The sequence below is a fragment of the Ailuropoda melanoleuca genome, chromosome 4 (assembly GCF_002007445.2).
Source record: "Ailuropoda melanoleuca isolate Jingjing chromosome 4, ASM200744v2, whole genome shotgun sequence".
Taxonomy (NCBI): Eukaryota; Metazoa; Chordata; class Mammalia; order Carnivora; family Ursidae; genus Ailuropoda; species Ailuropoda melanoleuca.
Window position 1 is genome coordinate 11143133 of NC_048221.1, and position 19037 is coordinate 11162169.

The following is a 19037-nucleotide window of genomic DNA, read 5'->3' on the forward strand; positions in this document are numbered from 1 at the left end:
CTCAACCAATCCTTAGGTCTCAGTGTCCCCACATCATTCTTCTGTCCCCACTTCTTTGATCCCTCCCATGGCTTCAATGCCCTTTTGTCTTTCTTGTCCGTGTCTTCAGCCTCTGGCTGTCTGCTGGGGGGCCCTCCATGATACTCCCAGATTCTTCAAATTCTGCAAGCCTGAAAGTGACCCCTGCTTATCACCCTGTGTCCTTATCTTGATGAGACACCCCCAACCCCATCCCCACTGCCCCCAGGGACTGTATCACCACACCCAGGGAGCATCCCGGGACTGGTAGGTCAGCCACCCGACCCCATCCACTCCCCCATGCCAGCTGTCCCTGTCAGAGCCCCGGCCCTCCATCTCAAGAATCCAGCCCTCCGGGGTCAGAGGCCCCCTCCCTGCTCAGAGGCCACACTTCCCCCTCCTGGCCTCTGTCGCAGGCCACCATTAGGAAAATTCTGTTTTCCATTTCTAAAAAACAAAAGCAAAAACGACACATGCCCTTAACCACTCTGCTCCCCAAAGGACCCTTGCCGGCATCCGGAGGCACTTCTGGTCGACACATCTTGCCCCAAATGACAGAGGTGCGGAAGGTGGGCCGTGCTGGTCCCATCGCCAAGAAGGCTCTCCAAGATGTTAAGGGCAGTGAAACGCACAAGACCCAATCAGCAGGGACCCTCCCCTCCCAGATCGGCTCCTCCAGGGTGGAGCACTCACCCGATCACCTCCGGGGCCAGCTCCCGCCGGTTCCGGGATTCAGAGCCGGGACCGGGCCGGTGGTAAGGGAAGACCATGGCCTGGCCGTGTTCGTCCAGGCGGAAGCGCAGCGAGGTGCGCAGGATGCCGCTGAGCCGCTGCAGGAAGTCGGCGCTGGAGCGCAGCAGCTCCTCGGGAGGCAGCAGCACGGTAAGCACCAGCACGCCACGGGCCAGCAGGGCCGGCACCTCGCCCGCACAGTCCAGCCCGTCCCAGCCGCACTCCTCCGTGTTGCAGCCCTGGTCGCAGCGGCCATCGGCAAAGTGGTCTGCACAGTACTTCTCGTACACAGGGCTGGGGGAGGAGAGGAGTGGGGTCAGGGTTATCCCACACACCTGCACACACACCAGAGAGCACCCAGACTCCAGAGACACAAGGGGGACAGACAGCGAGAGCAGAGGGCTGGAATGTACCCAACAGGTGTCAGGCCTTCTGCAAACCCAGCCGTTCCTTCAGTAACTAGTAATAAATATACATTGACAGATGCCCGCTGTGTGCTGGATGCTACTGGAGGCATCCAGGATATGGCTCAGACACAAATCCTTGCCCAGGGAGAGCAGGCGTTCCCGTGGGCAGACAGACATTAAAACAGATGAATGAGCAGCAGAATACACAGCATTTCAATTACACATCAGTAAAAGCCAAATACAAACACACACATACACACACTCTGCGTAATTAAATGCTAAGGAGAAAAATAAAGCCGGGGAAGTCCTGTGGGTGGCCAGGGAGGAGCTCACTGAGAAGGGGCCGCTGTTTGAGCGAAGGCTGAAAGGAGGTGAGGGAGGAGCCACGTGGCATCCTGAGGGTAGAGGATTCCAGGCGGAGGAAACAGCCAGTGCAGTGCAAAGACCCTGAGGTGCAACCAAGCCTAGGGTATCTGAGAAATGGCAGAGGCAAGGGTGCTTGGAGCAGAGTGGGTGAGGAGGAAAGTGGGGGTAATAAAGACAGGGAGATAGAAGTGAGGGAAGCGTTCTAGGCAGACAGAGGGACAAAAGAGGCAGAGCACAGGGATGGACAGATGGAATGCATGGGACAGAAAGATAGCACTCATGAAGAGACAGAGGGGCAGGAGATGGGCAGGGATAGACAGGCAGGGGTGTGGACAGATGAATGGGCATATAGGGAGGCAAAAAGAGTGGGTAGATGGACAGAAGGACAGACAGAAGAGGCACATGGATGAACATGGATGAAGAGGCACAGATGAACAGACAGATGAGGCACATGGACAGACTGGCATACAGTTAGACAGATGGACAGATGAGGTCCAAGAATGGACCAGAAGACGTGTAGATGGGGCGCCTGGGTGGTTCAGTTGGTTAAGTAACTGCCTTCAGCTCAGGTCATGATCTCGGGGACCTAGGATAGAGCCCCAAGTCAGGCTCCCTGCCCCTCCCCCCAGCTTTTGCGCACGCTCTCTCTCTTCTCTTAAATGAATGGATAAAACCTAAAAAACAAAAAACAAAAAACCAAACGAGGTTGACAGACATTTGGGTGTACTGAGGGACAAAAGGGATTCACGGATGGACAGAACAAAGTCCAAAGATGGACAAACAGGACATAGGGAGAGACAGATGGAGTGCACAGGCAGAAAGAAAGACAGGCAGGGCACATGGATGGACAGATGTATGGACACACTGATGGACAAAAAGGTCATGTCATGTGTGGACAGAGGGACAGACAGCAGTGGCACATGGACGCGCAGATGAGCGGCACAGACAAACAGCACTCAGACGGGCAGACAGGGTCCACGAAGAAACAGAGGGGGCGAACGAGTGGACATCCAACGGACAGTCTAAGGGCGGACTGACATTAGGCCAGTGAACAGGCAGATAAGAGAGGCGGGGCCCACGGCAGGGCAGGTGTGGCACACGGACGGAGAAGACCGGTCAAAGAGACGACGGACAGACGGAGGGGCTCACTTGCAGGCACGCTCCCGGCCGCCAGCGCGGCAATCGAAGTTGTCGTAGAGGCAGGCGGGCGAGCTGCAGGCGGGGTCGCAGCGGCTGTTGTTGAAGAGGCGCCAGCACTGCAGCGCCGCGCACTGCCGCCAGGGGTCGCCCACGCTCAGCGAGCAGTCGCCGCCGTCCCAGCCGCAGCCCGGGCTGTTGCACTCGCGGTCGCAGCGCTTGTCCCCGCTCTTGGCCTCGCAGGCGGCGCTCGGACACAGAGGCTCCTCCGGGGCCTCGGGCGCCGCCGCTGGAGCCTCGCACCTCGGTCCGGCCCAGCCCGGCGCGCACGCGCAGCGGAAGAAGGGTGGGAGCGGCGCAGGGCGGCAGGAGCCACCGTGGAGGCACGGGGAGGCCACGCAGCTGGCGTTGGCGGCTCCCGGCGACGACCCCCGCGCGCCCCGGCAGGCGGCCCCCGACAGTCCGGGGGGACAGGCGCAGCGCGGCCCACGAACCGTCTGCTGGCACGGGACGCCCGCCGGACACTGCAGCTCCCGGCAGGAGCGCGCCACCCGCTCACAACGCGGGCCCCAGAACGGCTGGAGATCAGATCGGGTTGCGGAAAGAAAGGGGAAGGAGGGATTTGGAAGGGTGGAGAAGAGAGAGGGGGGAGGAGAGGGGGGTCAAAGCTTGAGAATGTTGAGCCTCCAATCTCCCTAGGTCCCGCCCAACCTCTCCCCTGCCCACTGGAAGCCCCACCTTGCAGATAAGCCCCGCCTTCCCCAGAAGACCATGCCTCCAAACCCCAGCGCCTCCCCCCCATCCTCCCCGCTACACACACACACACACACACACACACACACACTCTCTCTCTCTCTCTCTCTCTCTCTCTCTCCAGGTATTTTCAGTATTTCTCAGGAACCCCCTTCCCTTCCACCTCTTCCCCCCTAAAGCCACGCCCTCCAATGAGGCCAGGCTCCCACTCCTCTCCCAGAGACACCTACCGGAATGCAGTGACAGGTAAATGTCAGCACACCCCCAGGGCCTGGGCTGGGACCGCACTGGCCTCCGTGCTGGCATGGCTGGGACTCGCAGGGAGACAGCACGGTCTGACAGCGGGGACCTAGACGAGCGGGAGCTCGAGGGTCAGCCACAGTGTAGGAACACAGGCAGAATCCCATGTCAGCCGCCTCTCCCATGCTTACCTGTGAAGCCTGCACGGCAAACGCAGTGGAAGCCCCCACCTGGGTCCTGCAGACAATCCCGAGTGTGTGCATCATGGCAGGCACCCGGGTGACACTCATTGATGTCCGCCTCACAGCGCAAGCCAGTGTATCCGGGGGGGCAGGTGCAGCGGAAGCCACCCACCAGGTCCACGCAGGTACCGTTGTGCAGGCACCGGGGGCCCTGATCCAGGGATGGGCCTGGGCCACAGTCGTCCTCATTAATCTCACAGAGCACTCCTTGGGTAGGGGAGGATGGGGGAGCAGTCAGGAGGGGATGGAGACCCAGCCTCCCATCCTGTCCCCCAACCCTGGCCCTGGCATACCCAGTGTTCCTGGGGGGCAGGAGCAGAGATAGCGGGCCACAAGGTCAATGCAGAAGCCCCCATGCTGGCAGGGCTGGGAGGCACACTCGTCCACATCATCCTTACAGTTGTCCCCAGTGTAGCCAGCTGGACACTGCAGTGATGTGAAACAGGGACCTCTAAGCCCAGAGGGACACAGATACTCCCCATGAAGACACAGAGATCACAGAACAAAAGGACATAGTCTCATCCAACGCACAGAGGCATGCCCCAGGTGCAGAAACAAACACACGGTACAAGGAAACACACCCAGTCACAGAGGACACCCAGAAACAGCCAGTGCAGAGGGACACACACATACAGATGCATGGGACAGACACACAGGAGAAACATCCAGATGCCCAGATGTACCCAAGACACACACAACCAGACATGCACTCAGACACTGGGACATGCATTCATACCCAAAAGACGGGGTGGACAGAGGGACAGAGATACATCCAGAAAACAGCCAAAGACAGAGGCACAGCCAGACAGACAGAAAGTCCCTCAGATCAACTAAGAAATACACCCACAAGATTATACCCAGAGACACAAAAGCAAAAACTCAGACATGCCCAGAGAGACATACCCATGCCAGGTCACAGACACACAGAAATGTGTGTACAGACACACCCAGCAGGACTAGCTCCCCTCTCCCCAACTCTGGGTGCCCCTTACCTCGCATACATAACCCCCCATGTAGCCTCGGCAGGTGCCCCCATGCTGGCAGGGCTGGGCCAAGCAGGGGTCCACCTCCTGCTCACAGTGGCTGCCCGTGCGGCCTTCCGGGCACACGCAGTAGTGGGAATTGTCCTTGTCCACACACTGCCCACCTGTCTGACACAGCTCTTCCAGCCGTACCCCTGCGCAGAGGAGAGCAGTGTCAGGCACGCATTGGCCCCTCCCTGCCTGCATCGCTCACAGCATCACCAAACATCCCTGCTGGCATCAGTCACCAGGGTCTCACGCACACTCCATTGGGTTGTCACACAGCCCCCCCAACTGGCACGGTGTCAGTCACTGACACACTAACACATACCCACACCTTTGCTGCCCACACTAGCTCAGTCACACACACAGCAGCACAGAAGTCATCCCAGCTACCTCATGGTGACAGAGACATGCACCATCCTGGCCCCGGCCAGCTGTCCCACGTTACACATCCACAAACACTCAGCTACACACCCCCTTCCGCCCATATGCTCTGCCATAGCCTTATTCGGCTCACATGAGCAAGTCGTATGTGCACCCACACCCACACCCCACCTCTGTGCTCCCCCTCACCGATCTGGGCCGCGGCCTCCCTGCAGGGCAGACTCCGGATGTCACAGAGGCGGCCGCTCCACCCCGGAGGGCAAAGGCAGTAGAAGGTGGCCCCGCTCCGGGCACAGCGACCCCCGTTCTGACAGGGCGCGCGGCTGCACCAGTCTACCAGCGTCTGGAGGGGAAGCTCTCAGCGTCAGTGCTCGAGGACCCCCGAGGGGCCGCACCCCAGCTTCTCCAGGGTCCCGGGCAGGCCACTGCCCCAGAACAGCCCTCCAAATTCCTCCCCCAGGCCCCCCGGTGGCCCCGCCCACCTGGCATTGAGCGCCAGTGAAGCCCTCCGGGCAGGTGCAGCGGAAGCCAGGTTGCGCAGCAGTGCAGACGCCCCCGTGCAGGCATGGCCGAGAGAGGCAGGGGTCGACCTCGTGTTGGCAGTGTGCGCCCGTGTAGCCGGGGCGGCACTGGCAGCTGAAGGAGTTCACGCCGTCCACGCAGGTCCCGCCATGGAAGCAGGAGCTGGAGGGTAAGTGAGGGAGGGGTCAGGCTCCGCCCCCATGCAGGCCCCGCCTTCCCGGCCCCTCCCCGCGTCGAGAGGGCATCTCTCTGGCCTCTACGCCCACAAGAAGCAGCAGCCCCAGCAGAGGTTCCGCCCCTTCGTGTCCCTCAGCCCCAACTTACCAAGTACTTCAGAACTAAGGTGGGAGCCACGTGGAGGCCCTGCCCTGGCCTTGCTCCCTTAGGGACCAGCGTCCCTAAGGTGACCTCCAAACAGATGCCCTGACCCTTCCCGGACACTGCTCCATCACGGATCAGAGTTGTGAGGTGGGTGCCAAGCCGAGAACCCCCTTCTTGTTCCCGCCCCTTCTCATGTTCCACAACCCATCCGATGCCAAGGTCCCTGAAGTCCCAGCAGCGGCCCCACATACCTGGGGCTGCAGTCCGGTAGGTCCTGCTCACAGTGGAAACCTCCATAACCAGGTGGGCAGGTGCAGGTAAAGGAAGCCACGTGGTCGGTGCAGGTGCCCGGGCCACAGGGGCTGCTCAGACACTCGTCCACATCTCGGGCACAGCGGGGACCAGCGAAGCCAGGGAGGCAGGAGCACGAAAAGGAGCCCACGCCATCCTGACAGGAGCCACCATTCAGGCAGGGGTCTAAGGTCCAAAGGGAGAAGGCCTGGTCATACACCTCACCCCCCATCAGCCCAACCTGACCCAGGCATGCCTTTCATAGAGGGGAATCAGGAGGAAACCAGGCTTAACTGGGAGGGGCACATTTGGTCAGAGGGATCAAATTCTGTCCCTTCTGTGGCCTCATCTCCTCCCTTATCTGGAAATCTCACCTATGTGCAAGGAGGAGGGAGACAGTGGAGCCAAAAGTCCCTTTGAGCTGCCAAGTACATGCTGCTAGTTGTGTCTATTTAATCCCTGGGCACAGCACAGTAGGCCTCCTCCAGACCTGTGCCGGCCAGTAGAGTGGCCATTGGCCACATGTGGCTATTAAACCTTTGACATGTGGCTGGCCCAAATTGGGATGTGTTGTAAGTGTGAAATAAACACTAGATTTCTGATTTTGAAGACTTAGTATGAAAAAAAAAGAGAGAATGTAGAATATCTCAGTAGTTTTATATTGATGACATATCAAAATAACATTTTTACATGTTAGTTTAAATAAAACATATTATTAAATTTAATATCTTTTTTTTTTTTACTTTTTCAATGTGGCTACTAGAAAAATTTTAAGTATGTATGTGGCTTGTGTTATTGGTCTATCAGTGCTCCTGGAGGACACACTGGGGGGTCTATTACGTCATACTTTACACATAATGTTAACTTGCTTGTTGCCAGAGGCAGTCTATGGGCTTCAGACAGACCTGTGCTCTGATCCCACCTCACACCTCTTGCTTCATGACCTTGGGTAAGTCATTTAACCTCTTTGGGGCCTCCGTTTTCAATAATAAAATGAGGAAAGTAAGAGAAGAGTGAAGATGAAAGCTCAGTGTGGGCTTGAGGAACACATTCTTGAGAGCAGTGCCTCCGGGAGCTCCCCTGAACTCACTGGGGTCACAGTCATCGATGTCCTGGTCACAGGAAGGGCCACTATACCCCCTATGGCAGGTACAGCTGAAACTCCCCTCCAGGTTGGTGCAGGTACCGTGGGAGCCACAGGGTGAGGGGCCAGCACATTCATCCACATCCTGCTGGCATCGTGGGCCTGGGGATGGGGAGCAAGGTAACATCTAGGGTTAGAGGGTGCACGGTAGAGCCTGAGGGTACCTGGAACGCAGGAAGAACCTGAAGGCTGAGGTGGGTGAATACAAGAACAAATTACACTGTCATTTGCCTCTGGGCGTTTTGCACATGCTGTCCCCAAACTGCCTTCCCCTTATTTCAGTGGGTATTGAATGCATTCTGATTGAGGTTTGCCCTTCCAGGAAGCTGTCCCCAAACCCCCCACCTGAGTCCTAGCTTCCCCATCCCCATATCCCTTCGTCTTCTCCAGAACTGATGACACAGGCTGCAAGTGTCTGTGTCCAGCTCGGTCCCTTCCTAAAAAGAAACCCCCTCAAAAGACAGAGCCAAGGGTACATTTCCCTCTGGGTCCCCAGCACCACCCAGTATGCAGTGGGGTGCAGAGGAGGTGAAGGGGAGGAGGAAGAGGAAGAAGCAAGTCGTGTACCTTGCCAGCCAGGGGGGCAGGAGCAGACAAGCAGCTGGCCAGGGGCAGACTCACAGTGGCCCCCATGCTCACAGGGATTCGGGGCACAGGGGGACGGCAGCTCACACTGACGGCCTGTGGTGGGCAGGCAGAGTGAGACAGTCTTGACAGATTCCTTGTCCCCATCTCCCTCCAATGTCCCCACCTTGCTACCCACCTCCAAAGCTCCTGGGAGTGGGGGCGGGGGCAGGGGGGAAGGGAAAAAAGGGCAAATGTAGAGGAGGGAGAGTGGAGCAGAAAGGAAATAAGCAGGAGGAAGTGGGGAGGGAGAGCCTGGGGTGGGAACGTGGGGACACACACCCTGGACACCAGGGGGACAGGTACAGTGGAAGCCCATTCCATCACTGGTGCAGGTGCCGCCAGACCGGCAGGGCTGGGATTCACAGGCATCTCGAGCAAGGCTCTGGCTGCACTGGGGACCACTCCAGCCAGGCTCACACACACAGCGGAACCTGGAGGGGAAGGCAGTCAGGGAATGGCCATGGGCAGGGAGGCAGCAGGGGTTCAGGGGTTCAGGGGTTGGGGAGAAGCCTCACCCTCCGGGAGCATCGTTGCAAACACCGTGACTGCAAGGCTCTTGGGCACAGGGATGACTCGGGGGGAGGCAGAGTGGGGGCAAGGAGCCGGGAGGGCAGAGGCAGCGGAAGCCATTCTCCCCATCCACACAGGAGCCTCCATCACCGCATGGACTGGACGCACACTCGTTGATCTCCACGTTGCAAAGGGGCCCTGGAGAACACGAAGGCAACCTCATCCCAGGACAAGGACAGTGGTGCCAATGGGGAAAGGCAACCTTGCCGCATTTAGCATGGCCATACCCTCGAGCAAGAACAATCTCATCTTCATAACACATCAGCTCTTGTACAAATTAAGACAGCCACCTCCTCAACCCGGAGCTGCCTTGCCCCAGATCATACTCGTCCCCAGATTTACATGAAGTCACCTTCATTTTCACCAAGGATTAGTTTGGTCCCACACAGAAACACCCTCATCCCTGAGATTGGACACCCTTATCTGTGTTCCAGGATAACCTCAAGCTGATATGGGGACAACCTCAGGCCAATGGGAGAGAGCACAACCGCGGGGCTAAGTGTGGACAGTCTCTTCGGACAAGCAAATGCAAAGAGAGGGTCAAACTCAGCCAAGAATAGGGTGCTTTCATCCTCACCCTCTCAGCCTATGAAGACCCTCTTCCCATGGCAGCCACTTGCCCACCTGTGAAGCCAGGCTGGCAGACACAGTCATAGCGATTGATGCCATCCCGGCAGACTCCAAAGGTGCAGGGGTTGCTGGCACAATCATCAATGTTCAGCTCGCAGTTCACTCCTAGGGAGGGGAAACACTGCAGGGGTAGCCACCACTAAACCCCACCAGGGGCACCATTCCCAAACCCTCTATGCCCTTCCAGATGTACTGTTTCTGCCCTAGCCCAGCCTCCAGCCCACCTGTGGTGCCAGGAGGGCAGCGGCAGAGATATTTGTCCACCAAGTCTAGACATTTGCCTCCGTGGCGGCAGGGCTGGCTGCGGCACTCATCCACCTGGCTCTCACAGCGCGTGCCTGTGTATCCTGGGGCGCAGGCGCACGAGAAGCTGGCAATGCCGTCCACACAGCGCCCATGGTGGCACGGGTCCGGGGAGCAGTCATCCACGTTGAGCTCACACAGCGTGCCCTCGAAGCCTGGAGGACCAGAGAGTCAGACTCCAGCCATGCGCCAAGGTCCTGCCCACAGCCTTCGCCTCTGCCCAATCCTGGCCCAGCTCTACCTCAGGCCCTGCCCATCTAGCCAGCAGGAGGTGGGCTCAATTCAGGCCCCGCCCCCTAACTCCATCTAGCCTTAAGCTCCAGGACTAGCTCCTGGCCAAGACACTTCCACAGATAACTTCCAACCCCAGCTGTAACCCTGCCTCCAATCCTTACACTATCAGCCCTGTTCCACCTCACTCTCTACTCTGGACTGGAAATGGGGACACACGGGAAGTGCCTGGGGAGAGAGGGATCTGGACACGCCCCCTCGACCAAGGTGCACTGTCTCAGCCAGAACCATTGGCCCCACCCCTAGCCTTACCACTGCTTACATCCATCATTGGCTCTGCCCCCTGGCTCTGTCATTGGCTCTACTCCGGTCCTGCCTTGCTGCAGCCCCGCCCCCAAATTTTCCCTAAGGCTGTTATTTGCCTTCTCCCTCCCTTGCCCCGCCTCCAGACTCTTGCTGGCCTGCCATTGGCCCTCTCTCACCCTCTGCGCAGCGGCATTCGTAGCCGTCGGGCTGGTCCACACACTTGGCTCCATTTCTGCACGGTGTGCTCGCGCATTCATCCACATCCAGCTGACACATGGCCCCACTGAAGCCTTAGGGTGGGGAGTGGGTTGGGCAGAGGCCCAGAGAGGGTCAGAAAAGTCTTCCCTTGCCAGCCCTGCCTTGTTTGGGTGGGATGAGTGGGATGATCATTTACTTAGGGTTTTTTTTGTGAGCGCAATGCAGGGCTTGAACTCACAACCCTGAGATCAAGACCTGAGCTGAGATCAAGAATCAGATGCTTAACCGACTGAGCCACCAGGGCGCCCCAACTTAGTTTCAAATTAATTTCAATGTTTTTCATAGCATGTGGTTTCTGTTATGATAGTTATCCACTAACATGGTCTTGTAGGCTCCCCTAGAGCCTTTGCCTCTGCAGGGACCTGTCTTTTTCAGGCTCCCTGGCCCAGGGTCCTCACCCGAGGGGCAGGTGCAGCTGAAGCCGTTGACTCTGTCCTTGCAGACCCCACCATTGACGCACGGGCTGCTCTGACATTCATCCATGTCCACCTCACAATAGGTGCCTGTAAAGCCTAGGGAGTGAGGGAGGAGGATTAGGGCAGTGGAGGTTAGCCTCTGGTCTAAAGGGAGAGCAAATGGGAAGGTACCCCCTTTCCCTGAGCCTTGCTTGACCTTGCCCCCCGCCCCCCAGCCCAATCCCAGATTCAGCTTTCGGCCTCATTGTGGACCCTCGCGCAGCTGTGGATCCAACTGGTCCAAGGCTTAAGTGAGTCCGTACGGACCTTGCCTTCAGACCACCCTCTTCCCTCTGTAGTGCTCACACTATACCAGGTCCTCAGCTACCAGCCCCAGGCCCCATTATAGCCTTGGGCCCAGCCTCAATCCCACCCCAGCGTTAGTGCATGACTATCTGCAGGCTCTGCCTTGACCCGCTGTGCCTTGACCGGCTCCAGCTCGCGATCCACCCTCATATCCTCTCCCACCCCCCAGTGGGTCCTAAGGCACGACTCCACTCCCAGCCCCTCTGAGGTTCTACAGACCACATTTGACTATGGCCCCAGCCTCGCACAAAGATTCTGCTCTGGCCCAGCCTCCTCGTCTCAGGGCCCCGTTCCAGACTCAGTTTCACCGGCTTCCCTTGCCTCGCCCCCAGCCTCAGGCTCCGCCCCGGCCACACCCACCACGCACCTGCCATGCAGATGCAGGTGAATTGGCCTATGCGGTCGAGGCACGTGGCCTGGTTGCGGCAGGGCCCGGATAGGCACTCGTTGACATCGGTCTCGCAGCGCGGGCCAGTGTAGCCACGGCCGCACTGGCACAGGAATGAGCCCTGTGTGTTCACGCACCGGCCCAGGTGCTCACATGGGTTGGCGCCTGCGGGAGTAGGCATCACCAGCGTGAGTGTGGGTGGCTAAGGACCTGCCTCTCCCCTCCCTCCCAGCTCTCAGGCGGCGCCCCCCTCACCAATAGAGCACTCATCCACATCCTGGTCACATGCCCCGCCGGTGAAACCTGGTGGACAGGTGCAGATGGCCCGGCCGTTCACGGGGTTCGTGTCGCAGATAGCATCCTCGTGACAGGGGTTGCTGACACAGGCGTCATCCAGATGACACAGAAGCCCTGGAAAGGGGAAGGCAGAGTCCAAGGGCGGACCCTCCAGCTCTGCCCAAAGGTCCCATATCCCCCACATATTGTTTTGTGTTTTGTTTTTATTAACCTGCAGTGTATTTGGTAGCCATTTTCCCATTACTTATTATGAAAAATTTCAAGTGTACTGCAAAGTTGATTCATACGCCTACCACCAAGATTCAACTCTTGTAAGCTTTACGTATTTTTTTTTCTGAACCATTTGAAAATGAGTCGGAAACATCCACATATTGTTTTAAAGTCCATTGACTCCTTTTCTGATTATATACCCTCAAGTCTTTCCTTCTGCAGTACCCTCTGCCTGACATGCCATGCCCTCCACATCCACGTCCCAGACGCCTTCCCTGACCTTTGCCACTTGCAAAGGTCCCCGTCTCCTCAGTCACGGGATAGGTCTCTATTTCCATGGCTACTGCCCTGGACTGCGGGCCAGCCTCTCCTTAGGCCCCTCCCAGGATCACCCTGCACCCCAAATCTAGCCTCCAGCATAATCATTCTAACACTCGAGTCAGACTCCGTCCCTCCCCCCACTCCAAAACCATCAATGGCTCCCTGCTGCCTATAAGGAAAACAGCCACTCACCAGTCTTGCCCATGGGACAGGCACAGTAGAACGAGGCCACACGGTCATGGCAGGTGGCTCCATGGAAGCACACAGCCGTGGCACAGTCATCGATATTCTGACTGCAGCTCTCGCCAGTCCAGCCATTGACACACACACAACTGTGGCCACCCAAAGTGTTGAAGCAGGTGCCCCCATTGTGGCAAGCGTTGGGCTGCAGCTGACATTCATCCACGTCCTCCGTGCAGAACTGGCCTATGGCACACAGACGCACCAGTCCATACCCGCTGCGTGCCCACCCAGGGTCTGCCACCTGGCTGTCTTCAGCCCCGATGCTCACCTGTCCATTCAGGAGGACACTGACAATTGTAGGTGTTGACACCATCCACACATGTCCCCCCATTTAGACATCGGTGCCCTGGACAGTCGTCCACATTCACTTCACAGTTTTGGCCCTCGAACCCTAGCATGGGAGGGGGAGGCAAGATGGTCACTGCCAGGCTGGCCAGCTGTCCCCGCACTCCTGCCGCCTCCCCAGGGCACAGCTCCCTCACCAGGAAGGCAGGCGCAGTCATAGGTGAGATCGCCACTCTGTCTACATGTGCCCCCGTTACGGCACGGCGAGGGGGCGCAGGGCACTGCAGGGTTCTCACACAGTGGCCCTGTGTAGCCAGCTGGGCACTGGCAGCGGAAGGAACCAGGCGTGTTGAGGCAGGTGCCACCATGGCGGCAGGGCACTCCCACCCGGCACTCATCCACATCGCTTCGGCAGCTGCGGCCCTGGTAGCCCGGCGGGCAGGAGCAGAGGTAGCGGCCATCGGGCCCCACTGAGCAGCGGGCCCCATGGGTACAGGGGCTGCTGAGGCAGGGGTCCGGCAGGGAGCAGTCGGGACCTAGAGGGACCAGGAGAGGGTGAGCTTGGGCTGTTCACACTCTTGCCTGTCTTGCGCTCCCCTCCAGACCGTCCCTTACCTCGGAAGCCCCGGGGGCAGCGGCAGGAGAACCGGGCGGTGCCTGCCACCACGGAGCTCTGGCAGACGCCCCGGCCGGCACAGGGGCCCGAATGGCAGGGGTCCTCCAGCTGGCACCGCTCTCCCACCCATCCTGGTGGGCACCTGTGGGCAGAGATAGCTTAGTACAGGGCAGTACTAGGGTGATACCAGGCAGGGGCCTCCCAGACACAGAGATACACACATGTGGCAGTCAAGAAACACACACGCAAACAGCCCAACCAACAGGCACCCTCGTTCATTCGTGCAACCAATATTCACTGAGTACCTACTGAGTTCTTAGCAATAGGAATACAGTCGAAAACACAATAAAAATCATCCCCACCCTCCTTATGTTCACAGCCAAGTTGGGCAAAGAGAAGGCACACGAATAATGAATTATAAAACACACCAGCTTGGGGTGGTAAGGGCCATGAAGAGTTCAGTGGGTTTTGAGTGATGGCCCCAGAAAAGAAATGCCCATGTCCCAGAACCTGTGACTCTGACCTTATTTGGAAAAAGAGTCTTTGCAGATGTAACTAAGTGACAGAGAGCAAGATGAGATCATCCTGGATTTTCCAAATGGGCTCTAAATCTATTGGCAGAGGGAGATTTCGGAGAAAGAAGAGGAGGCCATGTGGAAGACAGAAGCAGACCCTGGAGTGTTGCACCCACAAGCCAAGGAGCTCCAGGAGCTGCCAGTAGGTGGAAGAGGCCAGCAAGGGAGCTCCTGGAAAACCACTGGAGACGGCGTGGCTGCCAACACCTGGATTTCAGACTTCTGGCCCCCAGAACTGTGAGAAAAAATTTCTGTTGTTTTAAACCACCCACTTTTGAGTGGTCTGTTATGGTAGCCAGGAAACTAAGACACAGGATGAGGGAGATGAGTAACGAGGGAAGGCAAACATGATGTTTTCGGACTGAAGAAGGTGAGGGAGGGGGCCACGGGGCTGTGTGAGGAAGAGCCTTCCAGGCGGAGGAAACGGCAAATGAGAAGTCTCAGACTCCAGAAGACAACCACTCAGGCACACAGACAGACTCAGAAACATACACAGATAACACGGCGGGACAGCCCATTCGACATACTGGCCGGGCCAACATTCAGACCCAAATCCACAGCGCAGTTCACATGGGTAGCTCCCCCGTGCACAGACAGTGTAACTCTCACAAATCCTCCACTCCTTTCCTGGAGGCACATGCAGTGCTTCCTGCCACTGGGAGGAGGAGGTGGGCACCGATGCTGGCGTCCTCTTACTGGGAGAGAGTCCTTCCGCCTGCAGCCCCTTCCCCAAACCCACCAAGGCAACCTTGAGTAGGAGGGGAATAAGGCGGTTGGCCTAGAGACTGGAAACCTCCAAAGGGCCCCTGGCGGGGTGGGAGAGGAAAGGATTTGGACTGGCAGGAGGGTCCAAGGCCCCGCCCCCGACGCTGCCCACCCCTCGCACGGTCCCTCCCTCTGGCTCGTCCCAGTCGCTTGGGGCTAACCTCAGGCAGCTGACTCAGTCCCTAGCGTCACCCACAAGATTCCCCCAACCAGGCCCCAGCGAAACAGGCCAGGACACGGCAGGGCAGGGGTGCCAATGGTGTTAAGAAGGGAGGGCCAGGCTCCCAGCCCCCTCCCCAGAGACCCGCAGGGAGAGGACTTCTGTCACGACTGCGCGCCGAGAGGGGGCGCGCTGCTCCGGGCGCCAGGCGCGGGGGGACTGCCGGTCCCACCGCCAGGCAGGGCGCGGCCGCAAGGCCCCCTCCCGACGCCCCGGGCGGGTTCCCACGCTCTGCGCCCCGCTCCCCTGCCGACCGGTCGGGCCGGTTCCAGCCTCCGCCCGCGCCCCGCCTCACAGCCAGGGCTTTGGGGGAAAACGACATGGGGAGAGCACACTTGGTTGGGGGTCGGCGGGAGCGGAGGGGGTGCGGCGAGGACTGCGAGACCTCTGTCTCGACGACTTGGGAGGCTACTTTAAGGAAGAGGCTAAGGGGGATCCGTGGAGGGGTGACCTATTGGGGCGTTCCTGAAAAGATACGAGTATTTAGAACCTTGAAGGAGACTGGGGGGCCCGTGGAGAGTGGTTCCCACGGCCCAGCTCTGGGAACAGCCCGCTCCACTCCGGGTAATCCGGGCTCCGGGCGGCCGCGCGCGCTGGTGATTCACCTGTTGAGGGGCGGGGCAGCCGCGGTAGCATTCACCTGTCGGCTGTATTCCAGGTGCAGAGCTCCATTGCGCAGGCGCCCGGCCCCGCGGCTCCGCCTCCCAGGTGAGTGGCTTCGGATAAGGTCACACTTTCCCCCGCCCCCACCATCGCAGACTCCCAAGCAGAGGAACCCGCTCGGCCAGGCTAAGACCCCACCTGGGGAAGCCCAAGTGGGCCTCCAGTCAAAGTGCGTGTGTAACTTCAAAGGGGCTCTCCGGGATCAAAAATCACCCCAGACCCACCCAGCTTGGCACACATGTTGTTGGATAAAAGAATACATTAACGAACCAATCAATGGCTACTATTACTAATGACGATATTATAAAAGGAACCAAGCATTTCCCAAAAACCTTGAGACGTTCCCCTTTATGGCACGTATTTCCTGTGCCCCTACCATTATTCACCACCATCATCACCACCATCATCATCACCATCATCATCATCATCCCTATTTACGGAGCACTTACTGTTTGCTGAGCACTATGATGAGTTCATCATATGAAGTGTCTCTTAATCTTTATAATCAACCCCGTAAAGAAGGAAATTTGCCCCACTTTCCAGATGCAAAAACTGAGGTTCAGAGAGCTCAAAGCACTTGCTCAAGGTACCCCAGAGCCCAGAATTCAAGCTGAGTTCTGTCTCCCTCTGTTCGGTTCTTTCCTAACCTCTCTCTGCTCAGCAACTCCAAACCTCTGCCTTTCCCTGTATTACCCAACAACTGAATTCTTGAACCCCTTCATGGTCACAAGCCAGGGAGAAGCACCCCTATTTCACAGGTGCAATGAAATCTAGAGAGAAGTGACTAACCCAAGGTCACACAGCAAGAAAGTGACAGAGCAAGGCTGTATTACAGGCTCCCTGTAAACCCCCCTCCCACCACTACATGTCGAGACATGGGAGGATGCAACTGGTGTACCCACTACTGCCAAGCCACTTGCCATTGGTCCCTGAAGATCTGTTGGCTGAATAATAACTACCTCCATCACAGGCTTTACACACGACCTCAGGCAGCCAAGAACTCTGTGAAGTGGGGGTTAAAGTGCGCCTGTTTACCAGACCAGGACACTGAAGCTTAAAGAGTTTAGGTCCCAGGCAGTGAGCAAGTGAGCAACACGATGTGGAATCTGAACCCAGGCAGGGCAAATTGCAGAGGCCCTGCTCTTAACCTTCCTCCATTCTTAACACTGCTTGATTCCAACAGGGAAACAAGAGGTTACCCAAGCCATACGCATGTAGGAAGTGGCAGAGGCATGCAATGGTGGACACAGAGGCAAGGGGAGAAAGACTACCTCCCCACACAGGACCCACTAATGGCTCAGAGCCAGGCACTCACAGGCAGGCAGCCTCCTGGGAGGGCGGCTGGGTGCAGCGACCTCCATTCATACACGGGTTTCCATCCAGGCAAGGGGATGCTGTGCAGGGGCAAAGGAAAATGGGGGGTCAGCCAGGCACCCAGGAACCCCAGCTCAGAGTGACAGGGCCCATTCTTCCCTCCCCCAGGCAACAGCTGCAACGGGCTGGGGGTGTCTCTGTGGGTGCATGGAGGCCTGCATCCACAGTTCCCACGGCCCCCCGCCCCGGCCCCAGCTGTTGGGGCTGCAGCTGTCCCTGCCAGCTCAAGCCCTGGGAACCACAAGGCAGGGGCGGGCAGGAGGAGGTGCTGACTTGTGCCAGATGTGGGGACTCAGGAAGCTGCCAGAATGGGGGGTGCTGAGGCAGGAAGTGAGGGTGCTGAGCATTGAAGGGAGGTCTGGGGCTGTGTGCCCAGATCCCAGGGTAATGGAGAGGGCAGGGGCAAGGAGGCTTGGGGCCATGGGTCTTTCTTGCCCTGATGTTGGACATCTGCTCCAGCCGGGCAGAGCTGAGTGGTGCTCTGGTGAGAGGGGCCAAGGCCTGTACCCCACGCACAGCCAGCATTGGACTTTGCAGGGATAGGGTGTGGGTTGAAGGGAGGAGCTGCTGGCACTAGGCATGTGCTGCCCTGTCCAGCGTCCCCATCCCTGAGGGCTGTGTCCCTCTGGGGTGTGGCAGTCTAACTGTCCTGCCAGACTGGTCTGGGGTGCGGCTGGGTGTGAGCTAGTGGAGAACTGTGTGTGCTGGCAGGTGTGGGGCCTGTGTGTGTGTGTGTGTGTGTGTGTGTGTGTGTGACAGATAAATGGAAAGAGAGAGATGGAGGGAGATAGAGGAAAACGGAGACAGACACAAAAAAGGAAACTAGAAGCAGGCCGACACAGAGAGGAGGCAGAGATGAACAGAGATAGAGAGGGAGAGACAGGGCAAGTTGAGCAGGACATGAGACCAGGACAACATGGCGTGTGTCCCCTTCCTCAGGGGACAGGCAGAGACAGGACACGACCACCCAGCCTGTGGGTATTTGTGAACTCACACCAGGAGCCACATGATGCAGACTGTGGGCCTCACCAGACTGTGGGCCATGTGAGCCACATGTGTGTGTGCCTGAAGTACATGGGTGTATGGATGTGCCATCTGTGTGCAGGCTGGACCTGTCAGGGGTGCCCGTGCATGAGAGCCGTTGATCCGGTATGCAGCTGTGTGTCTCTGCGTGACCAGTGTATCCTCAGGTGTGCCTGTGTATGGGCTGGATGTACCCATCTGGCTGCATGTATAAACTGGGGATAGGCAGGCCTTGGATCTGTGTGTGTCTCAATGTGTGCAGGCAGAGTGTACAGGGCCTTGGGCTGGTGATCCCTGGTATGTGTGAACATGTGTAACTGTATGTGCAAGTATGTTAGTGTGTGAGCTGCGTATTCACTCTGCCGGTGTAGTGCGTGTGCGTGTGTGTGCACGTCTCCATCTGCATGTGTGACCCAGGGCTGTGTGTGCCTGCGAGCGTGTGACAGGCCATGTGTGTGTGCGCTGGCCCCGCGGGGGCGGCAGCTCCTGCCCGATCCTGCCCGATCAGAACGGGGCTGGGCGGTGCAGGCCCTTCCTGCCCAGCGCCGAGCCCCACGGCGGCTCCCCGGGACCCCGGCCCAGGGCCGCTCGGCCAGCGTCCCTCTTCCGCCGGCCAGGCCTCCCCTGGGGGTGTGCGCCCCCGCAGCCCCCGCCCAGGACCCGCCGCCCGTCCCGCTTTGTCTGGCAAAGAAAGCGCGAGGCCGGCCCGGAGGGGAGGGGGTGTCTAGACGGCGCGGCCATTGTCCCGAGCGGGGGAAGGGAGAGCGGGGAGGGGGAGGGGCGGGGGGC

The 19037-nt window shown here is 58.4% G+C and overlaps 1 protein-coding gene across 3 annotated transcripts in view; it reads right to left on the reverse strand.

The window, feature by feature from the left end:
• The window catches only part of NOTCH3 (notch receptor 3), a 36264-nt gene that overhangs the window by 12511 nt on the left and 4716 nt on the right, over positions 1–19037 (reverse strand). For 2 of the 3 annotated variants that reach the window (XM_034657932.1, XM_034657931.1), the window contains exons 2-25: positions 17167–17245; positions 13628–13770; positions 13210–13548; positions 12996–13118; positions 12677–12910; positions 11912–12067; positions 11636–11821; positions 10906–11019; positions 10426–10539; positions 9634–9867; positions 9404–9514; positions 8725–8917; positions 8489–8640; positions 8150–8263; positions 7529–7684; positions 6399–6624; positions 5787–5988; positions 5494–5647; positions 4888–5072; positions 4189–4321; positions 3845–4102; positions 3644–3762; positions 2673–3238; positions 712–1044 (exon numbers count right to left, since the gene is read on the reverse strand). In XM_034657932.1, coding sequence (XP_034513823.1) covers positions 712–1044; positions 2673–3238; positions 3644–3762; positions 3845–4102; positions 4189–4321; positions 4888–5072; positions 5494–5647; positions 5787–5988; positions 6399–6624; positions 7529–7684; positions 8150–8263; positions 8489–8640; positions 8725–8917; positions 9404–9514; positions 9634–9867; positions 10426–10539; positions 10906–11019; positions 11636–11821; positions 11912–12067; positions 12677–12910; positions 12996–13118; positions 13210–13548; positions 13628–13770; positions 17167–17216 — 4595 coding nt within the window. In that variant the 5' untranslated portion in view covers positions 17217–17245. The remainder of the gene's footprint in view (positions 1–711; positions 1045–2672; positions 3239–3643; positions 3763–3844; positions 4103–4188; positions 4322–4887; positions 5073–5493; positions 5648–5786; positions 5989–6398; positions 6625–7528; positions 7685–8149; positions 8264–8488; positions 8641–8724; positions 8918–9403; positions 9515–9633; positions 9868–10425; positions 10540–10905; positions 11020–11635; positions 11822–11911; positions 12068–12676; positions 12911–12995; positions 13119–13209; positions 13549–13627; positions 13771–17166; positions 17246–19037) is intronic. The other variant, XM_034657933.1, reaches the window with a different exon arrangement.